The sequence below is a fragment of the Cyrtonyx montezumae genome, unplaced genomic scaffold (genome assembly GCF_038088225.1).
Source record: "Cyrtonyx montezumae isolate F1298 unplaced genomic scaffold, pur_monq_1.0 scaffold_30, whole genome shotgun sequence".
NCBI lineage: Eukaryota > Metazoa > Chordata > Aves > Galliformes > Odontophoridae > Cyrtonyx > Cyrtonyx montezumae.
The window spans coordinates 4,153,003-4,173,621 of NW_027072035.1; the positions used below are offsets into that span (position 1 = coordinate 4,153,003).

General features: G+C 38.1%; 1 protein-coding gene across 2 annotated transcripts in view; it reads left to right on the forward strand.

Annotated features, from left to right (window-relative positions):
- The window catches only part of TNPO1 (transportin 1), a 78,611-nt gene that overhangs the window by 30,319 nt on the left and 27,673 nt on the right, over positions 1-20,619 (forward strand). For both annotated transcript variants that reach the window (XM_065744197.1, XM_065744198.1), the window contains 6 exons: positions 9,817-9,966; positions 14,229-14,335; positions 14,578-14,711; positions 15,744-15,825; positions 16,394-16,516; positions 19,313-19,431. In XM_065744197.1, coding sequence (XP_065600269.1) covers positions 9,817-9,966; positions 14,229-14,335; positions 14,578-14,711; positions 15,744-15,825; positions 16,394-16,516; positions 19,313-19,431 — 715 coding nt within the window. The remainder of the gene's footprint in view (positions 1-9,816; positions 9,967-14,228; positions 14,336-14,577; positions 14,712-15,743; positions 15,826-16,393; positions 16,517-19,312; positions 19,432-20,619) is intronic.

Consider the following 20,619-nt stretch of genomic DNA (forward strand, 5'->3'; position numbering starts at 1 on the left):
AGAAGCATCTGGCAGAAGCCACCTGGTTGGTCAACACCAGGGGATCAGTCAATCGAGTGTCCTACACAGTCCAGCTCCCTACAGACCATAGAGGGAGATAAGGTCCCTGTGGTACATGTAAGGAGCATGTTGGGAAAAGCGGTGTGGGTCCTTCCAGCCTCTGGAAAGGGCAAACTCCTTCGTGGAACCGTTTTTGCGCAGGGACCTGGGTGCACCTGGTGGGTAATGGATAAAAATGGGGACGTCCAGTGTGTCCCACAAGGGAATTTGATATTGGGGGAACGCAGTCTGTAATTACATGTATATGTATGTATATATATATGTTTCTATGTAACTTTTGTTATTACTGTTTTGGTTATGTATAGATGTGTGTTAAGCATGATGTGATGATGTGGAATAAGGGGTGGAATGTTGTGGTTTTGTGGTGTTGATGCCGGTATTCCACATTGTCAGCGGTTTGCGGGACAGTTCGACCCGGTACTGTGACAATTGAGGCAGGGGACCCACGGGCCCACACCCCGGGGAAGGGGAAAAAGGAGAAGGGAGATGGGCCCAGGAACAAAACAGCGGCAACGATCTGAGGAGGAAAGCTAATTTACTAAATAAGATATCAGAAAGGAAAATAACACAATATAATATAATTGGAATTGAGGCAAATGAATCAAATAAAATGAGCAAGAGAGAGAGTGTCCGATAAACCGAAGGCCTTATGCTAACGCTGAAGGCAGACGGCTGCAACAAACACCCACTGCTGAGCTTGGTCCCGAAGGGAAGAGAGAGTCCTGTGACTGCAGACAGTTTTTATCTTTCCTTCTGAGCGTAAACACGTAAGAACGCAAAGCATCGCAAAGTCCTCTGGGGAATGTAGTTCTTCTTCTCTTCTGAGACAGGCATACCTGGAACTATCGATGGTCCACGGAGCTGGAGCATTAACTCTTTAACTCTAAATGCACTACATGATGTTATGATGTGGAATACCAGTACCAAAAATCATAAAACCATGACACACATCAGAGCATCATGCAGCAGTGAAGGAGTTACTGCTGTGGGAGCAGCAGAGGGGCGGAGCTCCGCACCGGATGCAGGCGGCGCTCTGCCTGGGCGAGTTCTCTGGGCTGCAGTGGAGGTTCAGCACGTGTGCTTCCCCTGCAGTTCCTCCTTAACGTAAGCTCAGAGCTTTTGGGTTGGAAATTTTCTCTCTCTCTCTCAATTGTTCAATTTTATTATGTTTAGTAAAGTTACCGTTCCTTCTCAGATTGTGCCATTGTCTTCTTGTAGACCCATCTCTTCCCGCCTTTTCCCCCTCCCCCCCGGAGCGCGGCTCTGCTCGGGCAGCTGCGTGGCCACTGATGCAGTTTCTTTCTCTCCTCTCTCCCTTCTCGGTTTCCCTTGGGTTACTGTCATGGATAACACCGTGACATTAACCAAATTGCAGTTTCAAGAATGTGTTCTTAGTGAGCAGAATTAAACCAGAAAAAATATTTGTAAGCTTTGACTATTAAATTAAAACCACCTCCTCTCCCCCTCCCTATCCCCCACTTAAAAATACATAATCTAGTCATTATCAAAAAGACTAAAATAGCTGCCAAGAAGTGAATCTGATATCGGATAGGATTAGAGTTCAAAAGTTAAGTAAGGTTAATGCACCTTTTAAAATTTACTGTTTCAAATGTTACATAGCATGGGTGGTGTTCTTCTAGTGAAACAATAGCAAAATATTTTTCCCTTCATTTCCACATTAAAAATAAAATTAGACCTAATTCAGTATTAGTAGTTAATGCAAAAAGTAATTGAGATTCATAGACCACTTAAGGGGAAATAAATTCTGAGCTGATTGATTTTGTTAAATCATACCATTAAATCTGCATGTTTTTTTTTTTCCTATATGGCAGCCTTTTCTTCCATCCCCCCACAGGGTTACTGTAAAGCAGGCTTCAGTGAAATTCTTTGCCTAAGTAATTTTATGGCATACATACCACATGCAAAATGTGACAGATATATTTATTTTTTCTTTTAAGAGTCTTAAAAGAAATATTGAAATTATCCGGGGGATTACATATGTGATTCAGTGCTTCAGGAATGCTTTCTTGGAAGTCGTTATTCTGAGGGTATGGGATCTCCATTATTATCTCTTTGCCTATTCCTGAAGCCCATAGAAGGAAAGCATTCTGAAAGAGTAGGTACAATAACAAGTTTGTTGTTTGTATCATCTGTTCTTTAGCCTAGTGCCTTCATTTACTTATTCACATTGGTGTAGGTTCTTCAGAGGTGCTATTCACTTAAGTAAAATCATCTGGGGAGAGAAATCTTGGAATATCTGTTTTGTCTGAAGCAGCAAGTCAATTTTTTGGGCTTTCCCTTGGCTATTAAGGTTATCAGACTTCTTTTTCTTAATTATTATTCTGAAATTCAGGTTATGTTTGGTCAGCACTGTTTTAACCCAAAAGTAACCAAAACATTATTTTTGTGGTAAGTTGGAGGTCTTTAGCCAGTTCTTTGATGCTTTACCTTATCGTATATGTTACAAGGTGAATGTTGTCTACTGCAAGGGACGTTCTTTGTATACCTTTGCTAAGTTGAATTCACACACTAAGTGATGCTTGTTTTGTTGTTTCTCATGTTGAAATGCTCTTAAAAAGCCGATATCCAGCACCCCTGTGTGTTGTTTCCCTAGAGGAAAAGTAAGTGATTGCTGATGTGATTTCTGAATGCACCCAAGCAGTACTTCTTGTTTCAGTGCCGTTCAGAGGTGCTTGAGCCTCACCTCTTATTTTCATCCTCTGTTTCCAAGAATAAAAATGCATGGATTATTAAGAGAACTAAATGACTGGGATGGAAGTAGTGTTTATCCATTCAAAGATTGTGGTACAATGGCTATGAACATGTCTTGTATTTTGCCATGTTATTCTTGTTGTTTTGGCAAATGTCACTGGTAGGGTAAAACTTCCTAAGTAAAACTGCTCAGTGTGCCGATTTTACTCACAAAGCTGTTAAGAGCTTATTTCTAAAAAAGTGTATTCTGGGTGTTTCAATTACTTTTATGGATTTAATATGTACAAATACGGAATGTGATAAAAATAATCCCAGATGTTCACTGTTCTTGAAGATTTCTGATTCTTTATTAACAAATGGGCTCTCTCTTAAAAGCTAAGACAGAAACAAAACAAAACAAAAAAAATGGTTCTACAACACTGAACTATGAGAGGCACAATGTGAATGTTTTCTTCAGAGTGACAGGTACACGGACACCTAAATGAGCTTTCCAGAAGGAAAATAAAAAACAACTTTTTTTTTCCTTTCTCTCCGGAATTTTAAGTAACCATAAATGTAATCCGCCAAGATGTTTCAAGGCAGTGTATCTGAATATATGAAAAACCTTGAAATGTAATGGCTAGTCTGAAATTAGTTAGTGCTCAATTAACTTATATGAATGATGGAAAAAAGATTTTGATGCAGCTGCCTAAGTATATAAGAACACTGTACACCAAAACAAAGAGGAAAGTCTGTTCTGTTGATGCTGTGTTGCATATTCATTGCTTCAGTACCAGCAGCTCTGCTTCTGTAGTTCATGTTGTAAATAAAACTGAGCTGCAGATTATTCAGAAAGGATGTTCAACTCCTGATCAAAAATTAATTTATTTGTTGGTAATACAAGTTCTTGAGTTTTAACAAATGATGGGTACAGATCTATCAGTGCAAAAGTTTACATCTCTATGAGCTTGCAAAACCACAGAGCATTTAAGGAACTGATTTTGTGCCTTCTTTCAGCTTCTCCCATTTCTTATTCAATTTCAGCTTTTTTTTTAATGCCATTCTGTGTATCTCCTGATTCTGCAATTCAGTCAGTGCTAGAATTTTAAAAAGAGCAGAAGATTCCTTAATAAGAGATGGAAATTTATTGTAATGATAATGTGCTACATTATCCCAAACTATAACAACAATTGCAAGATATTGCTGCTCTTTGTGATCTCTGTAGCAGGCATGTTCTACCCACTGGGCATGTGTGGCCCTGGGCAGCTAGTAATGTAGTCCCAGAAGATCACTAACGTTTAACATTATTATGTGATTTTTTTTTTAGCAGTAATTTTCATGAGTTAATTGTGTACAGCTCAAGCATTGACTGCATGGGCAAAAAGAGGGAAGGCACATTACACTGCTGACTCCACCCCTCGTGCCTGCCACACATACGCAGTCAAATAGAAGCTGTCCGTGTATTGCGCTTGTATTGCTTGGCAAGTAACACTGAAAACCACTTCAACTTATCTGCATGTTTGTGCTTGTGAAGACACATGTTTTTTGTTATTAAGCAGACATGCTTAATTATTAATTGTACATGTTGTATCTATATTTATTCACTTTTTCTAAGAGTTTGTAACTAGTTAAAGGTTTTGTGATAAAATCCAAAACAGATATGAGGAAAGAACAATGAAAAGCCTGTATTTATAAACTTTAAAATTGTTATGTATTTCAAGATTAGAAGTAATTTCAAAGCATTCTAAGCCTGGCTTTATAGTTGTCAAAGAAGTAGCAAATTACAATTACAGAATTGCAAAACACAACCTGATTAATAAACCTTCTGAATGCAGACTAATAGAGTATCATCTACTAATAATGTGTGGTATGCTGCATGGCAATTTTTAAACAAAATTCCTAGAAGAGTAAGAGTGACTGCAACATCTGTAGTGTTCATGCCTTGGCACAGGAGGAAAACAATGTTGCAGTCAAACGTTCAACTCAGAGATTATGTCTCTTTGCAGGAGACATAGACTTTTACAGGACCTGTATTAGAGAGAAACATTCTTTACTTCACAAACATGCCTTATGTGTGTCGTCACTTTCTGTTAATATTTACATTTGTGAACAGTTGTCAAGGATGAACCATAGGAAGAGTAAGATTTGATAAAAAAAAGTCTCTGACGAGGACCTTGATATTTTTCTCCTGCACCTTAGATATTTAGAGACATTGGTTAGATCTCCTCTGAGTTGTCTTTTCTCTAGGCTGAACAGACCCAGTTCTCTCGGCCTTTTCTCATAAGAGAGATGCTCCAGTCCCTCTGCTAAAATCTTTCCAGGATAGTCCTGTCTTTTTTTGTACCAGGGAGCCCAGAGCTGAACACAGTACTCCAGGTGAGGCCTCACCAGGGCAGAGTAGAGGGGGAGGATATCTCTCTCGACCTGCTGGCCACGCTCTTTTTAATGCACCTCAGGAAAGTAAGTGACTTCCGTCACCACTGGTGGTGTATAGGGTGCTGTGCATCCAAAGTTTTCCCTACTTCTGCTGCTGACATCTATCCTGTAGGATGTCTGCCTTATGTAAAGCTGTTTCTTCAGTTAGCTGTATTAGGTTGCATTCTGGGAAGCGGCAAGGTAGAATTTTGGCACTAGCAAAGGTGTTTGTGAGATAACAAACTAGAGAGTAGTTACGTGTTTTTAATTAAAATTCCTTCATGCAGTTTCTTTTCTTAATATTTTTGAGGTTTAATTCTTTTCTTCTGTTTAGTTTTACAAGATGTCTTAACTACGAGCAGAGGACCAATTTTCTGCTACTTAAAATACTAAGACTGCATTTAAGAGGCTTTGTCTGTGCCTCTGTTGATTTTTGTTTTCCAAGTCATTTGAAATCCATCTTCAGTCTGTTTTCAGTTTCTACCTCAGACTTCATTCACCTTTCATTTGGGCAAGAGGGAAAAAAGGGAAAACTGTGGGTGCCTGCCATTTAGAATAGAAAAGTTGGAAGGGAACTACGAAGCTCATCAGTTCCAACATGAGCTGACATGTCATCAGCCACCTTACTAAGAAGCCGGCAGCCTTATTGCTCAGAAATGTTTCCCATTGCCCAACCAGCTCCCCCCTCCCCCCCCGGTATCTCTGTGCTGTTCTTATTCTTCCGTCATTTCCCAGGAGCAGAGCCCTGCACCACTTCTGCTTCCCCTCCTCAGGGACCTGCAGGGAGCACTGAGGTCCTTTCAAGACACCTCCTCTTCTCAGGCTGAGCAACATGAGTGTCCTCAGCCTCTCCTCACAGAATGTGCCATCCACCCCTGTTACCAGCAGTGTTCCCTCTTCTAGGTGTTTTCAAGTATCTTAACGTCCTTCCTATATTGTGGAGTCTAGACTGCACAGTACTCAAAGTGAGACTGTACCAATGCTAAATACAGTGAGAGAATCACATCTTTGGCTGCTTTGCTGCACTGTATTTGATGCACCCCATGTGAGGCTTGTCCCTGAGCTGCCAGGACGCACTTCTGGCATGTGCTGAGCTTGCTTTGAAGTGCTGGAAAAAAAAGAAACTTAAAGCTTGCCAGTCAGAATTAGTGTGCTACTTGCAGTAGTAGATATTCTGGTTAAGGGAATGCCCATTCCGATCACGTGAAGTTGTGTCAATGCTTCTTCATTGGAGGTACTGAAATAAAAATGTGTTGTACTTGCTTGAATGGTCAATCTGTGCCACTTCTGATGAAGCAAGTAATCTCACTAGGGAGGAGTAACTTATTTGGGTACTGCAGGGCTAAGTCGCCCGTGGTGATCTGAATGCCAGCTTCAGCCATTATTGGTACATAGAGCTTGGTCTTGTTGCTGTTGCACCTCAGTATCTTCTGAAAGTGTAAGGCACAGCAGAGTAAAGTCTTCTTGTGGTTCTGAAGAGCAAAAACAAGTTCCAGTCCTATTTAATGCTAAGGGAAAGACATTCTTATTTGCACATAACTAACCCAAATGGACCAAGAGAAGTTATTCCTTTTTTTTTAAGGCTAGATTTGGCTTCATGAAAGTGGTGAATTCATCAACTGCATTTTTTTGTCACTGCAAGGTAATGCATTGAAGCTATTCTGATATCGTTATGTTTAACAGCAAGTCTGTCCTCTGACAGCCTGCAAAGAGGTCATCTGTGTCTTCTGGCAGCTACCCTCATGAATAGGAGACACCATTTTTCAGCTATTACTCTGTGAAGCGGAATAAACTTAACTCAATACCTAGCTACGTGTCATCTTGCCTGCTCAGATAGGATTCTAACCTGACACTGTTTCACCCATGTTTACTATAAAAATCTTATTGAAGAGAGTAAGATTATAGTGTGAGGTACTTCATGTGTTTTCTGTGTTGTAGCCTTTTTATTAGGTTGTTTGGAAATGTACTACTACAGACACACTGCTTTTGCATATCTACCTATGTTGTACTGGCCTTGATTAGAAGAGGAAGGGTTGTTGGAGAATGCACTGTAGTTCTCAAGGACACAGATGTGGTCTTAAAAACAGCTTCTATCTATGTCTTGCAGGTATGCATCAGTTCGGTGAGGCATTAAAACCTTGAACTAGTACTAAGGCTTTTCAATAGAGTTGAAAATCTACTGGGATCTCATGATGTTTGAATGATACAGTTATAAAGTGAGGCATGGTGGGAGGGAGATTCTTCCACTGATTATTTGGCACCAAAGATGATATTACATGCCAGAGGACTGCTTCACTTTCCATTTTTCTTGTACTATATGTTCTTGTCAACTCTGTAAGGTTGACTAAGATAGAAGGAGACAGGACTGTGATCTTTTTTGATGGCTGAAACATATGGCTGACAGAATTTATCACAGAATCTCTGAAGACTAAAGAGTGTCTTATTCAGCTCTTAGGCCATCTGCCTGTAATATTGGTGTTACAGAAAAAGAATTCCATCTAGGCCTATATTACTGTTTTCTGACAGTGTAGCTGTTAAGTTGCTGAACACCCCGGATTCCGTAAATATCTTTCTGCAGTCATGTCATACTCAGATTCTCAAGCTCAGATTCTGGCTGTGCTGTGGTTTTAGAAATGCATGAGTACTAGATTCTGTGCTTCTTTAACTCACATAGTATGAGTCTAAATAGAAGTCTCTTCAACCTATCTTTATGAACTCCACTTGCTACTTTAGCATGGCATTGATTGGTTTTGCTTTTTGTATTTAATCTTTCTCCCTTTTATTGCTTCTTGAATTCTCTGTCATTTGACAGAAAAATAACTTTCAGTATGAATCCATTGGGATCTTTGCTGCAGGTTGGTGGAATAAGTACTCTTTCGAAAAGTAGTCTTACTCTTTTCTTTGCTAAAGGAAAGGATTTAAGCTGCTTAGTATGGTTGTGATCCATAGCTATAGTCCACAAATAAAAAATGCTGTCAAAGGTTTGCCTTAATGTGGCCTTGATTTTTACCAAAAATAGCTGGGTGGTCATAATACTTCTCATGTGAGGATATATATATATTTAATTTATTTCCCTTGTATCTGTATCTTTACTTTGTTAAACTGAAGCGTTTACCTTTTTTTCTCTTGTGATTATAGCTACACATTCTAAAGAATTAATTTTTTTCCTTAACGGAGAGGTTTAGCCACTACAAGGATAAATCATAGTGAGAAAATATTAATGCACTGTATTCTAGTCAGACCTTTTAATCACTTTTGGAGGATTAGATTTTTTGCAGGTGTGTTATCAATGGATTACTGTTATATAAAGCAATCAGAGTTTGACATATAAAATTGAGGTAATAGTAGATGGAGAGATTTTTCTTCAAGTTCAGCGAGTCAGATCTGAGACTGATCGAGCATTCAAGTGAGAACTTCTTTCATTTGGTAATTCTCCACTAGAACCTTTGGTAACTCCCAAACTTTGAATAAAATAATGAAACTCATATCCAAGTTCTGTGATTGTTAAATGTCTGTCTGCTCATCCAGTCTCTAGCAGTTTTATTTAAAATAATAACCCATTTTAGCCCTTTTTTTCCAATCTTTCAGAATATCTGTTGGCCCTTGAAACATAGTGAAATAGTGTTTATTTTTCAGTTTAGAGTTTGTTAGGTATTGAAAAACCATACCTATAGATGAAGTTACAAAATAGTTTCAGGCATACATGTATAACATTGCTTTCTGGTTTACAAAGCTGTCTGTCAACTTTTTGTAAATGCTGTGATTGTAAATCACTATGTTTATTTTTCATGTTCCGTAACTATGTTGCTTCTTTAAGAAAATATGAATGCAGAAACTACATTCAAGAGTACTTTCTGGTTTTGGAGCTCAGATAAAATCAGCTGGTTAAAATGAACTTCGATTTCTGAACAAAACCCTCATTTCTGAGAAGTACTCCTTTTATTTTAACTAGCTGAGATCACAGTAGATTACTTTTCCAATTGGCAGTCAGACATCGTGGGTGTACTGAGAATCCTACTATTGAGATGCAGTAACTTCAGTATTGAAATACCTTATTTTGGAAAGATGTGTCTCTTAAGTTGCTTAGCATTACTTCTATTTGGATATTAATAGTTTTGAAAGATTGAAATTCATCTTCTGCAAGGTATATTTCTTGATGCAAAGGAAATTAGAACTTTCTTGGCCATATTAGAGGTCAGGGAACATCCTGCACAGTGCCTATGTGATATGTTGGCATTATTGTGGTGGAGGCTGTGTTGTCATCAGTTTTTACAGCAACAGTATTACAACAAGCCTGTAAGTATAATCAAAATCTTTGAATGTCTTCATTCAACCTATTTCTGGTATGAGTCTTCCATATCTTGCAAGTTTAGATGTATTCCTTGCCTGTATCTGTAAAAAACTTGAACATGTTGAAAAAGGCACTACTGATATTTCAGTTTTGAATAAACAGCAATACTGAATCCCGAACCTAAAAAGCTTTGTTACAGGAATTGGCAGGTGTAGTTGGTGGGAGATTTAAGGAAATAAAGATTATTTATACAGATTATTTGAGCTCACTGTAAGTTTTATTCTTGTTGCATTGCTGTGCAAATCTGCCTTATCCTATGGACTAATCCAATTTTGAATGTAACTTACTTTCCGTTGCAGATGAACCAACACGTTCCTTGAGTGGTCTCATCTTGAAGAATAACGTAAAAGCACATTTTCACAACTTTCCAAATGGGGTAACTGACTTCATCAAAAGTGAATGTCTGAACAACATTGGTGATTCCTCTCCCTTAATTAGAGCTACTGTAGGTAAGTTTGCCCTTGTTGATATCAGTAACATTTTCAGTATGCAGAATGTCTTAAGTGAACTAAAGAGTTGTTAACTCCTGAAGCTATTTACAGTTCCAGTTTCACAGTGTTCTGATGCTGATGTTTGTTTTCATTATATGAAAGTCATTCTTGCTTCCTGTTGATTTACCAATTCATTTCATGTCTATAGAAATGTAACTAAGTTTTCTTGTATCTACTGAAACTTAAAACTCAATTTGTTGCCAGTTTTTGTGCCTGAAAAGATTTAACAAAGTAAGAACCTGACTGCAGAATTACTTTAGCACTTCACTTGTATCAGTGGAATTGATAATTATATAACAAAATCATTTTCGTTAGCTGCTTTCCTTTTCCATTTCCCACATCCCAATATGGACATAAATGCACACACTCTCAGTAATTTTTGTTAAAATTACTGTACTGTGTATGACGTGTTTAGATAATGAGCTTTTGCTTTTAAACACCTTCTGTCAGAAAATAGTAGATCAGAATATCAACTGAAAGAGTCAGTTTAGCTTTGTTTGTCTTTTTTTCCTATTCTTTTTTGCTGTGTGAATTTTTCAATTCCTCACAGTTCTGGTGCAATTCTTCTGTAAAAAGTCTGAGTCTGCACTATTGCTATTTATTTCTCTGTACAGAGTTGCTTTTCTGCCTGTTCCTTGAGAATATAATCTTCACTAATTACTGTAGTCATTGCAGTAGTTTTCCTTGTCCACTCCAAAAAGTAGGAAAAAATGGTAAAACAAGCATTAGTGACCAACTTGATTACAAAAGGAAAAAACAGAGGAGGTTGCCAGTTTAGAAAAAGAAACCAACTCACATTACCTGACTCCTGTTGGCTCAGCAAGCACGTAAAACAATCTACCAATTATGCCTTTAGGATTCTTTGCTTTTTCTTTCCGATATTAGGAGGAATTTTTTGATTCAGAGGGTGGTGATGCACTTAAACAGGTTGCCCACAGAGGTTGTGGATACCCCATCCACTGGAGGCATTCAAGGCAAGGCTGGATGTGGCTCTGGGCAGCCTGGTCTGGTGGTTGTCAACTCTGCCCACAGCAGTAGGGTTGAAACTAGATGATCTTTGGGTTTTTTTTCAACCCAGGCCATTCTGTGATTCTGTTGTCTGTAGGATTGCTTCTTTAGACATTTGGGTTATTTACTTTGGACTGTAGAAAAATGCACATCTCTTAGGCCTTTCTTTTTCTGTCTAATAACTTCAGAAGCTACTGTGTGTTTAATAATGCCTAATTTTTTAGTGCCTGTAGGAAGAAGTCCGAGTGCACATATTTTTTGTACTTTTGGGCTGTAGAAGTCCACTTTGTCAGTTCAGAGGAATTGTCAGTGGAGTACAGTGGAACTGACCAAGGAAAATATTTTAACTCTATTTGGATTGGTTTTCTCAGGGTTGTTTGGTGATTTGGTGGTTATTGTTTTTTTGTTTGTTTGTTTTCTGTGAGGTTATTTGTTTTCAAACAATTACTTGATTTCTTGTAGTAGGAATTCTTTGTGGCTTAATAGTTTAATTAGTGTTGAGCTTTAAGTGACCCTTGCAGGGAGTACTGAGACATGTATGAACTCATAAGATGTGTTCTAACTGTTGAACTGCATGCTTACACAAGGGTTCCTATTTACTGCCTACTTTGCACCTTCCCGTGTGAAACAAATTAAATGTTGGATCCTCCTGGGCTTCTGTCTTAATAGTGAGGTTTGTCCAGTACCCACCAACATCTTGATATAGCCTACATGTAAATATTTTACTACTTACCTGTGCTGCTTGTTGGTGTTTTCTAGTCAGAGGTGCATACAGGTTTTTGCTGTTCAGGCACAGTCAATTTAATGAGTCACTCATAATTAGGATCTCTGGAATTCTGAGAGGAAGACAAGTGAATACAGCAGCATCAAAACTGCGTCAGAGAGGAAGTAATATGGCCTTCACTCCTTTCGTGATTTCTGATATCTGATGCTATCCAGGCAAAAGCTTATACCTGATGACCTAGAGGGAGGCAAGCTGATCAGTTTCATTGTTTAGGAGTTCCCTGTTCTTAAGCCCTAAATGAGTAACCGTGTGAAACTTCTCTGTGTGATGTGGCACAGGTTTTAAAAAACCCTCATATGAATTTTGAAATGTGGGTTCAAATTGCTGTTCAAATGGCTTCCCTGCAGACATATACAGAAAGCTCATAATGACACGTATGGTCTGAATTATGCGTGCCCCTGTTGTATGGAGCACTGGCCTCAGGTTGCTTCTTGCCTGCATGTCTCCAAGTGTTTCCTCCTAAATTATCCTGCTGCTGTCTGGAATAAGCCTTCTTGAAAAATGCTTATTGTTTTCCATTTGCTTGCCCTCCGAAAGCACTTCTAGGAGCTTTTCCAAAACTACCAACCCATTTAAGACTTGACATTATGACTTCTCTTTCCTGTTGGTCTGGAGGAGTTTCAGGAATTTCATTTGTGTTTGCTTCTGAACCCATGTTTATTCTAATATGTGCCAGTTCTAATGTAGGGAGACAGTTGTGCAATATAAGTATGTACATTCTCTAGGATCAAGAATATTGATTTATTTTTGTTCTCTTTGTGAAGTTTAGTTTAACTACATTAATCAGCAAGCTGACTTTGCAGAAAAGGTAGCTAATGGTATCTTGGGTTGCATTAGTCAAAGCATTGCCAGTGAGTTGAGGAGGGTGATACTTTCCCCTCTGTTCAGCACCAGAGAGGCCGCGGCTGGAGCACTGTGTGCAGTTCTGCATCCCTTAGAGCAGGGCAGACCTGGACATACTGAATACAGTCCAACAAAAGGCCACCAAGATGATCAAGGGGCTGGAGGAAAGGCAAAAGACTGATCACCTTGGAGAAGAAGAGGCTCAGGAGGAATATCACCAATGTATACAAATAGCTGAGAATGCAAAGAGGCTGGAGCCAGTCTCTTTTGAACGATTTCCAGTGCTAAAACAAGGAGCAGTGATTACAAAATGGGACACAGGGAGTTCCTCCTGAACACTAGAAACTTCTTTAGCGTGCTGGTGACAGAGCAGTGACATAGGTCTCCCAGAGAGGCTGTGGAGTCTTGTCCTTGGAGATCATAGAAGTTGCTTGGGCATGGACACCCTGCTGTGGGTGTTACTGTATGGGCAGGGGTTGAGCTGGGTGGACCCAGAGGTCCCTGTGTGGACTTAGAAGAATCTTTTCTATCCAGTTGTAGTTAACGAAAAAAGCTGGGTATAAATGAGTACTGTGCGCTGTATATTTTTTTACTTCTCATGATTCATATTTGCCTGTTGTCTTCTTGGTTTTTCCAACCTTACTGCATCAATGGAAGCATGATGCAGAATCTCTTCAGTAACGTGATGTCATTCCCAGGATGTCTTTTGCACTGTAATGCTGACCAACGTTCTTGTCTGTTGAATAAGGATTTTAACATTTTACCCAAAGGAAAGTGGTATATGGTGATTTCAGTGGAAGTGCTTAGGAAAGGAAAACTTCTATCTTGGAAGATTACTAATTGCAGTAATACCACATTCTGTAGTGCTTGTACTTATTAGAGGTAAATGTTGGTGTCAGTGATAAATTACACTACCCATTTCATTTTGTCTTGTACTGAGTCAGTACCTAGGGAGCTTTCTGTGTTCCTCTCCTAATTCAATTTTTCTGAGTTTTCTGTGTGGGCTGGAAGTGGAATTAGTGACTCATTGGGCTGTCCCGTTTGTTTGCTGGATCTGAATCAGCCAATCTCTAGAACTGATCAGGGGGATGAACTGTCATAGTGTGCAAGCTCTTACTAGGTATTTCACTCTTAGCATGCTTCCGTATTTTTTGTGTAAACACGCTTAAGTTGTGTGTTCACAACTTTACTATTAGGCTTTAATTTTATTAAATGACAACCAATCTGATGTACTTCTGTGTTTGTGCTTTTATAACATAATAATATGAGTTGTCTTACAAGTGCATACTGTGTTTAGTAGATCTACAACAAAACCTGTCTTAATGTTTGGGCATGGTTATTTCCTTAAGTGGAATTGTGTTATGACTTGAGTTCTCATGTCTTGAGCCATTTGTGGTGAGAGGGAGGCGCAGCCATCCTTTGCATTTCAAAGCCTTCCAAATACTATTTGTAATTAACTGTACTTCCTCTTTTCATGCTTGCCATTTCTTAATTCCTTTGTTCTTCTAGATGAAAACAGAGAAAAAGTAAGTACAAAACCTGAGCAAGTTAGATATCATTTTCCTCATTTCTCTGTTTCACTTAGGCATTCTGATAACAACCATTGCTTCAAAAGGAGAGTTACAGAATTGGCCTGAGCTTTTACCAAAGCTTTGCAGCCTGTTAGATTCAGAGGACTACAATACTTGTGAGGTAAGAGAGTTATTCTGAAATTGATTATTTTTGTCTCTTCATAGATACAGTGTGTATTAATGTTACTTTTAGATTTATGCAATATTTGTGCCTGTATATACATATAAGACCTATAAGGATGTTTCAGTTTTACTCCAAATTAAGCTCACTACATGTTCTGTAGTACTGTGCTGAAATTGCATATTCTGAAATGTTGCTTTCTTAAGAATGTGAAGCAAGTGTATGGCTTGTTTTTCAAACAGGGTGCTTTTGGTGCTCTTCAGAAGATTTGTGAAGATTCTGCTGAAATTTTAGATAGTGATGTATTGGACCGACCACTCAATATCATGATACCTAAATTCTTACAGTTTTTCAAGCACAGCAGTCCAAAAATAAGGTAGGTGTAAATGCTGTATTACAGATCCATGTTGAAATATATTTACATGAGCAGGAAGGTCAGGGTTTTATAGACCCATTTAAAATACTCTGATTTTAAAAAAGCTGAGTGTATTAAGTTCTAACCACTGCAGTATATTTTCATAATATTCAAAATTAGTTTGGTATGGAATATCATACACTGATGGTAGATTTGAAAGATGTGTAATGGAGTGAAGAGGGTTTATCTATTAATCAGGCTGGTCAGTGTGACAATTACTGGTGCATGGGATCTCTGTGCCTTCTTACATTTACTTGTTCAAGATCATGTAAAAAGCAAAAAACAAATATCTTACATGCTTCATTTGTTTTGTAATGACTGCAACAATGTGAGAGTCAGAGTCAGAATACCATTTGCTGATAATGGTTTTGGAGTTCTTGCAGGAGAAAGTTTCTGCTTGCTTATTTTTTTAAGCTGTCCTAAAACTTAGAAAAGTCTGTGCCTTTCGACACAATCAAATTAAATTGGAGGTTGGACTATATTATCTCCAGAGTTCCCTTCCATACTCTCATAACTTTGTGATTCTATGAAAGGAGTTCATCTTTTCACATGAATACTGTATTAAACTATTCCGAATAGCAATGACACAATAGTGTGACACAAGAATTTTCCAGAATTTACTTGTTATTGATAAATCAACAAAAACATTGGCATTTACCCTGAAATGAGTCAGCAATGTGCCCTTACTGTAAAGAAGACATGGGCTGTTCGGGCTGCAGCAAAGTACTGCCAGTAGGTAAGAGGCATGATCCTTCCTTTCTACTTAGTGCTGTTGAGGCCACATCTGGTGTACTGTGTCCTTTTCAGCCTTTCCTCTAGGTTTCTTCATGTAGTTTGATCTGAATGTTTTTTTATATCTATGTGCAGTTTAGAAAATGTTTTTAAGTGTATTTTATAAATGTATATTTTTATGTATAGTATGTAAATATGTATAGTTATATGTATTTAATGTATAGATTTTTAAAATGTATATTTTAACTGCTCTGTTTCTAGATCTCACGCTGTTGCATGTGTCAATCAATTTATCATCAGTAGAACTCAAGCTCTTATGATGCACATAGATGCTTTTATTGAGGTGAGTGAGCATTCTTTGTTGGGTAAGGCAAGATTTAAGTCAGATTGCATGTCTGATTTACCAAGAGTTTTAGATAATGCTTTATAACTCTCTCTACCTCTAGCAGCCCTACTTCGGGCTTCCTGTTCTTAGCTTTATATCCACCCTTTGCATTCATGTTTATTTTGTATGCTTGTGACCTAAATGGTCTCTCAGCATAAAAAACTAGTATTTTGAAAGATATTTCCTTTTCATAAGTGGAGGAAACGTATTTATATAAAAGTGCAGAAGTAATGACATCAGCCTGTCACTATCTGTGATTGAGAGTTCAACATGGCTATCATCATGTCATTTAGTCTGTCTTGGTAATTGATGTTTTGAGTATTAGTACTGAACATGAACTAGGATGGTGGTACTTTAGGTTATCCAAAGTATTTGATGTGCAGTTGTTGCATCTTAAAGCACAGCTTTAGAGCTTTTAGGAAAAGAAAGCATGGTATACCTTAGTTTGCTTGTATGCAAATGTTAATTTAAATACAAGTCCAAGTAAGTGAATTGAGATTTATAAATTGATACTGCTTTCCAACAGAATCTTTTTGCACTGGCTACTGATGAGGAGCCTGAAGTACGCAAAAATGTTTGCCGTGCTCTGGTAATGTTGCTGGAAGTTCGAATGGATCGCCTTCTTCCTCATATGATTAGTATAGTTGAGGTGAGTCTTATTTTCTGTGTTGCATGCTGAAACTAGTGCAGAAGTAAGTACAGATGAACATTTCCAAGGAATGCTTTTCCTTGGAAAGATGATGGAACTGCTTATCCTGGAAAACATTTTCAGGCACATGAAGGACAGAAAAAAAAGCTATGTGGATGTTGTTCTGGGCAGCCTGCTTTACATGTCCCTACTTGTTTGAGGGGATTGACCTAACAGTGTCACCACATGGATAATTCATTGTGTTCTCACTATGCCTGGTATTTTGAGAAAACTGTTTTTATACTTCCTTCCTGCAAAATATAGCAGTAGTGAATTCATGTTCTGTAACAAAAAGACTTTTTTTTTTTCCCCAAATGTGGGAATACCGTGTACAGTTACTGATTTCACCAGTTCTAAGTATATCTAGATGTGTGCAAATGTAATACCCCAGAACTGTGACTATTTTTTAGCGTTCAGGTGAAGTTGCTTTTGCCCCTTTGAAGCTTGACAGTTTCTAAGCTGAACCCTACAGATAGGGACTACTCTGATTAAGTGAAGGAAGTCTTAAAAAGAGACAAGCTTGTATGTACGTACTGGTCTTCATGCTAATGGAGAATCAGTTTTTAAACTATTAAGAATATTAACGAACCAGTAATGATTATAATACAGAAGATCTTGGCCAGTATTGCAGTTTTGAAACAGACAATTTTAGTGCAAACTTGTGTGCCAAGTTCCTGGAGCATAAAGGAATGGTTTTGTTTGGGTTTTGGTTTGTTTTAGCTTGCACTTAGAGGTGTGTAGAGGCAGATGGATGGGCTGTTTCTCTTGTTTTTGTCTGAAAACTGTATAGTGGATTTTGTCAGGAGCAGATCCTAAGTTTTTAGGATTTTTTTAGGATCCTAAGTTTTATTAAATTACACTTATATGTTTGTGGTTGATATTTATCTTAATGTGTGGATGATAAGATCTCTCTCATTAGGAAATCTTTATTTTTTTTATCATAGAATACATAATGATGTAATAAATGAATAGTGCATTAATGATATGAAGAGATGAAAAAATGTTGCTGCAGTCATAAGATTGCTTGCATCCTGTTGCTTTCTTCAGAGAAGGACATATCTGTTAATACTTGGGGAAAAAAAATTACCCCTTTGTATTTCAACTTCTGGGAGGCTTCTAGAATGATAAGAGTCATAGAATAATTTAGGTTGAGAAAGACCAGAATGACCTTCAAGATCATCAAGTGCAATCAGCCACCTGACTTTACAAGGTCCACCACTAACTCTCGTTTCTGTGCACCACACCCACATGTTTCTTAAATATGTTCAGGGATGGAGACTCTACCACTACCCCAGGCAATTTCTTCTAATGCCTTTCCAGCCTCACTGAAGAAATTCCTCCTGATGTCCAGTTTAATTCTTCATGATACTATTTCATTGCATCCTATTGCTTGTCACCTACAAAAAGAGATCAACATCCAGGACCAACATCCATTTCATTGCAACCTCCTTTCAGGTAGTTGTAGAGAGCGAAGAGGTTTGCCTTCCACCTCCTCTTCTCCAGGCTAAGCATCTTAGATTCCCTCAGCCATTCCTTATAAGTCTTGTTTTCTAGTCCCTGCGTCAACTTCATTACTCTTCTCTGAATGTGTTTTAGCAGCTATAATTCTTGTAGTGAGGGGCCCAAAGCTGGACACAGTACTTGAGGTGGGATCTCACTGGTGCCAAATACAGAGGGACCATCACTTCCCTAGTCCAGCTGGTCACATTGCTTCTGATGCAGGCCAGGATGCCATTCACTCTCAGCCAGGTTGTCAGACTTCTCATTCATATTCAGCCAGCTATTGACCAGCACTCCCATGTCCTTTTCTGCCAGGTTGCTTCCCAGCCTCCTTCCCCAAGCCTGTACCACTGCAGGGGGTTGCTATATCTGAAGTTCATCATCTGACAGCCTTGTTGGATGCCATGTGACTCAACCTGTCCATATCCCTCTGCAAGAGCCTTCCTAGACTCAAGCAGATCAACATTTTTGCCCGTCTTTGTGCTGTGAACTTGCTGAGGGTGCAAGGGTGCACTCAGTCCACTCATCAAAACCATTGATAAAAATGTTTAGCAGGCTCCAATACTAAGAAGCCAATCCTTTCAGAAATAAATAGCAGTATAGAAAATCATGAGAGTTACTACTTTGGTTGCTGCAAGCGTCTTCCTAGCGTTGTTCTGGCAGTTGTCTGTAAGAAACTGATTGGGTAGCGGTATACTTAGATGTTGTGTTTATGCTGGTATTTCACTATATTTTTATTTAAACATGATTAAAGTTTCACAGCAAGTTTACAGATTTAATACTGAGTCTATGAATTACCATTCATTTTAGAAAACTCTTAGGTCTTCAGTTTGTTGGTTTGCTATCCTGCTAGAAGTTGTACTTATTCAGGTTGTCACATCGTCAGTTTTTGGAAGTAGCAGTACTGGAATTTTAATAACTATTTCTAGTTTAAATGTATACTTATACCTTTTTATTCAGAAGTGAAGGGGTGAGTAGTTTTAGAAATGCATTTATTCAGCAGGAACTTCATTACATTGAGTCTCTTTCCTGTATCTTCTTTCTAATGATGTTCTTACTTAATGCACAAATTCAGTCTGAATCATACAGGATTAAGAAAGAAGTCTCACCATAGCGTCGTATAGTCTCCGATGTCTTTCTTTCCCACCTTACCAAAGAAATAAGAATACTGTGGTGGCATGCTCAGGTTTTTATGGGCAGACTTTCTAATGTGAGTAGTTTCTTAACTTACACAAGTAATTTTTTTGTGTTGTGTAGTACATGCTTCTAAGGACGCAGGACCAAGATGAAAATGTGGCTTTGGAGGCCTGTGAGTTTTGGCTGACTTTGGCTGAACAACCCATTTGTAAGGATGTTTTATGTCGTCACCTTACTAAGTAAGTATTAGTAATTACATTTGTTTCTGAAATTATCATCTCTGACTAGGAACAAGCTGACTGAAGTTTAATCTTAAAAAGGCTGTCTCTGGCCTACAACATCCTTAGAAGAATTTTCCTGTAGCTAGTGCTTGTGCAGAGTAAAAATGGTTGTGGTACAAAGTTCCTTTAAAAGGCTTCATATTTAGCTAGGTGTAGAAGCAACCTAATTGTACTGCAGCAGTGCTTTACCTCAAGCATAAGTCTATTAAATATCAGGATACTAAAATACACTGTTGTGTGCTAAACTCAAACATCTCCATGTGACATTTCCTTTAATTTGTAGTGTACTGCAGTACACATGAAGAAGTAACCTTAACAACTGCGAGTTTGGGGATCCCAGTGTAATCCTTCTGCAAGTATGGTGATGCAAACAGTTGTCTGTTTGTATAAAGAATATAACAGAATGACTTAAGACCACTTCAGTTTAAGTTGAAGGAGAATAAACATCTATGTCTGAGATTTCAATGTCTGCATGTCCACAACATGGCTTGTAACTTTTTCTAGACTAATCTTAGGAAAACCTCCTTTCTAATAATTAACAAAATTTTCACTGTACCCAGTAAAAGGAGATTCTTTGTGGGATTTTTTTCTTTTTTTATGTACACATGGAAGATTTTTGAAAATACTACGGTAGTTCTATGCGATTTTTGTTCTTCCAATCAAGATGTGAAGAGAAGTAACTGTCTTTTTGGTAGATACTGACATTAATATGTGAAACAATCCATTAAAAAAACCACATATTTTTATAAGTAATCAGAGATAAGAGATTAAGGCATCTACTGTAGTAATAAAAAATAGGAGTTGAAACCAGAACTAATGTTAATGAATAACTTATAACTGTTAAAATGTTTTTATTTAATTTCTGCTCTTTTTAGCTCAAACAAAAAAGAATAATAGCGTATAAGCAGCTGGACTTGATGACACTTGTGTGTCTCTTGAACTTGGGGTACTTAACACTGAAAATTTGGCTACTGTTAAATTTCTTCTGACATAAATGAGCACTGATATTGCAGCAGCTTCTTATTAGATACTTTTTTTATTTTTCTTTAAGAATCTTCATAATTTCTGGGGGAAAAAAAAATAGGAGTAACAGTATATGAGGGCTGCCCTGAAAGTAATGCCTCCTATTTTATTATGCTGGCCCAC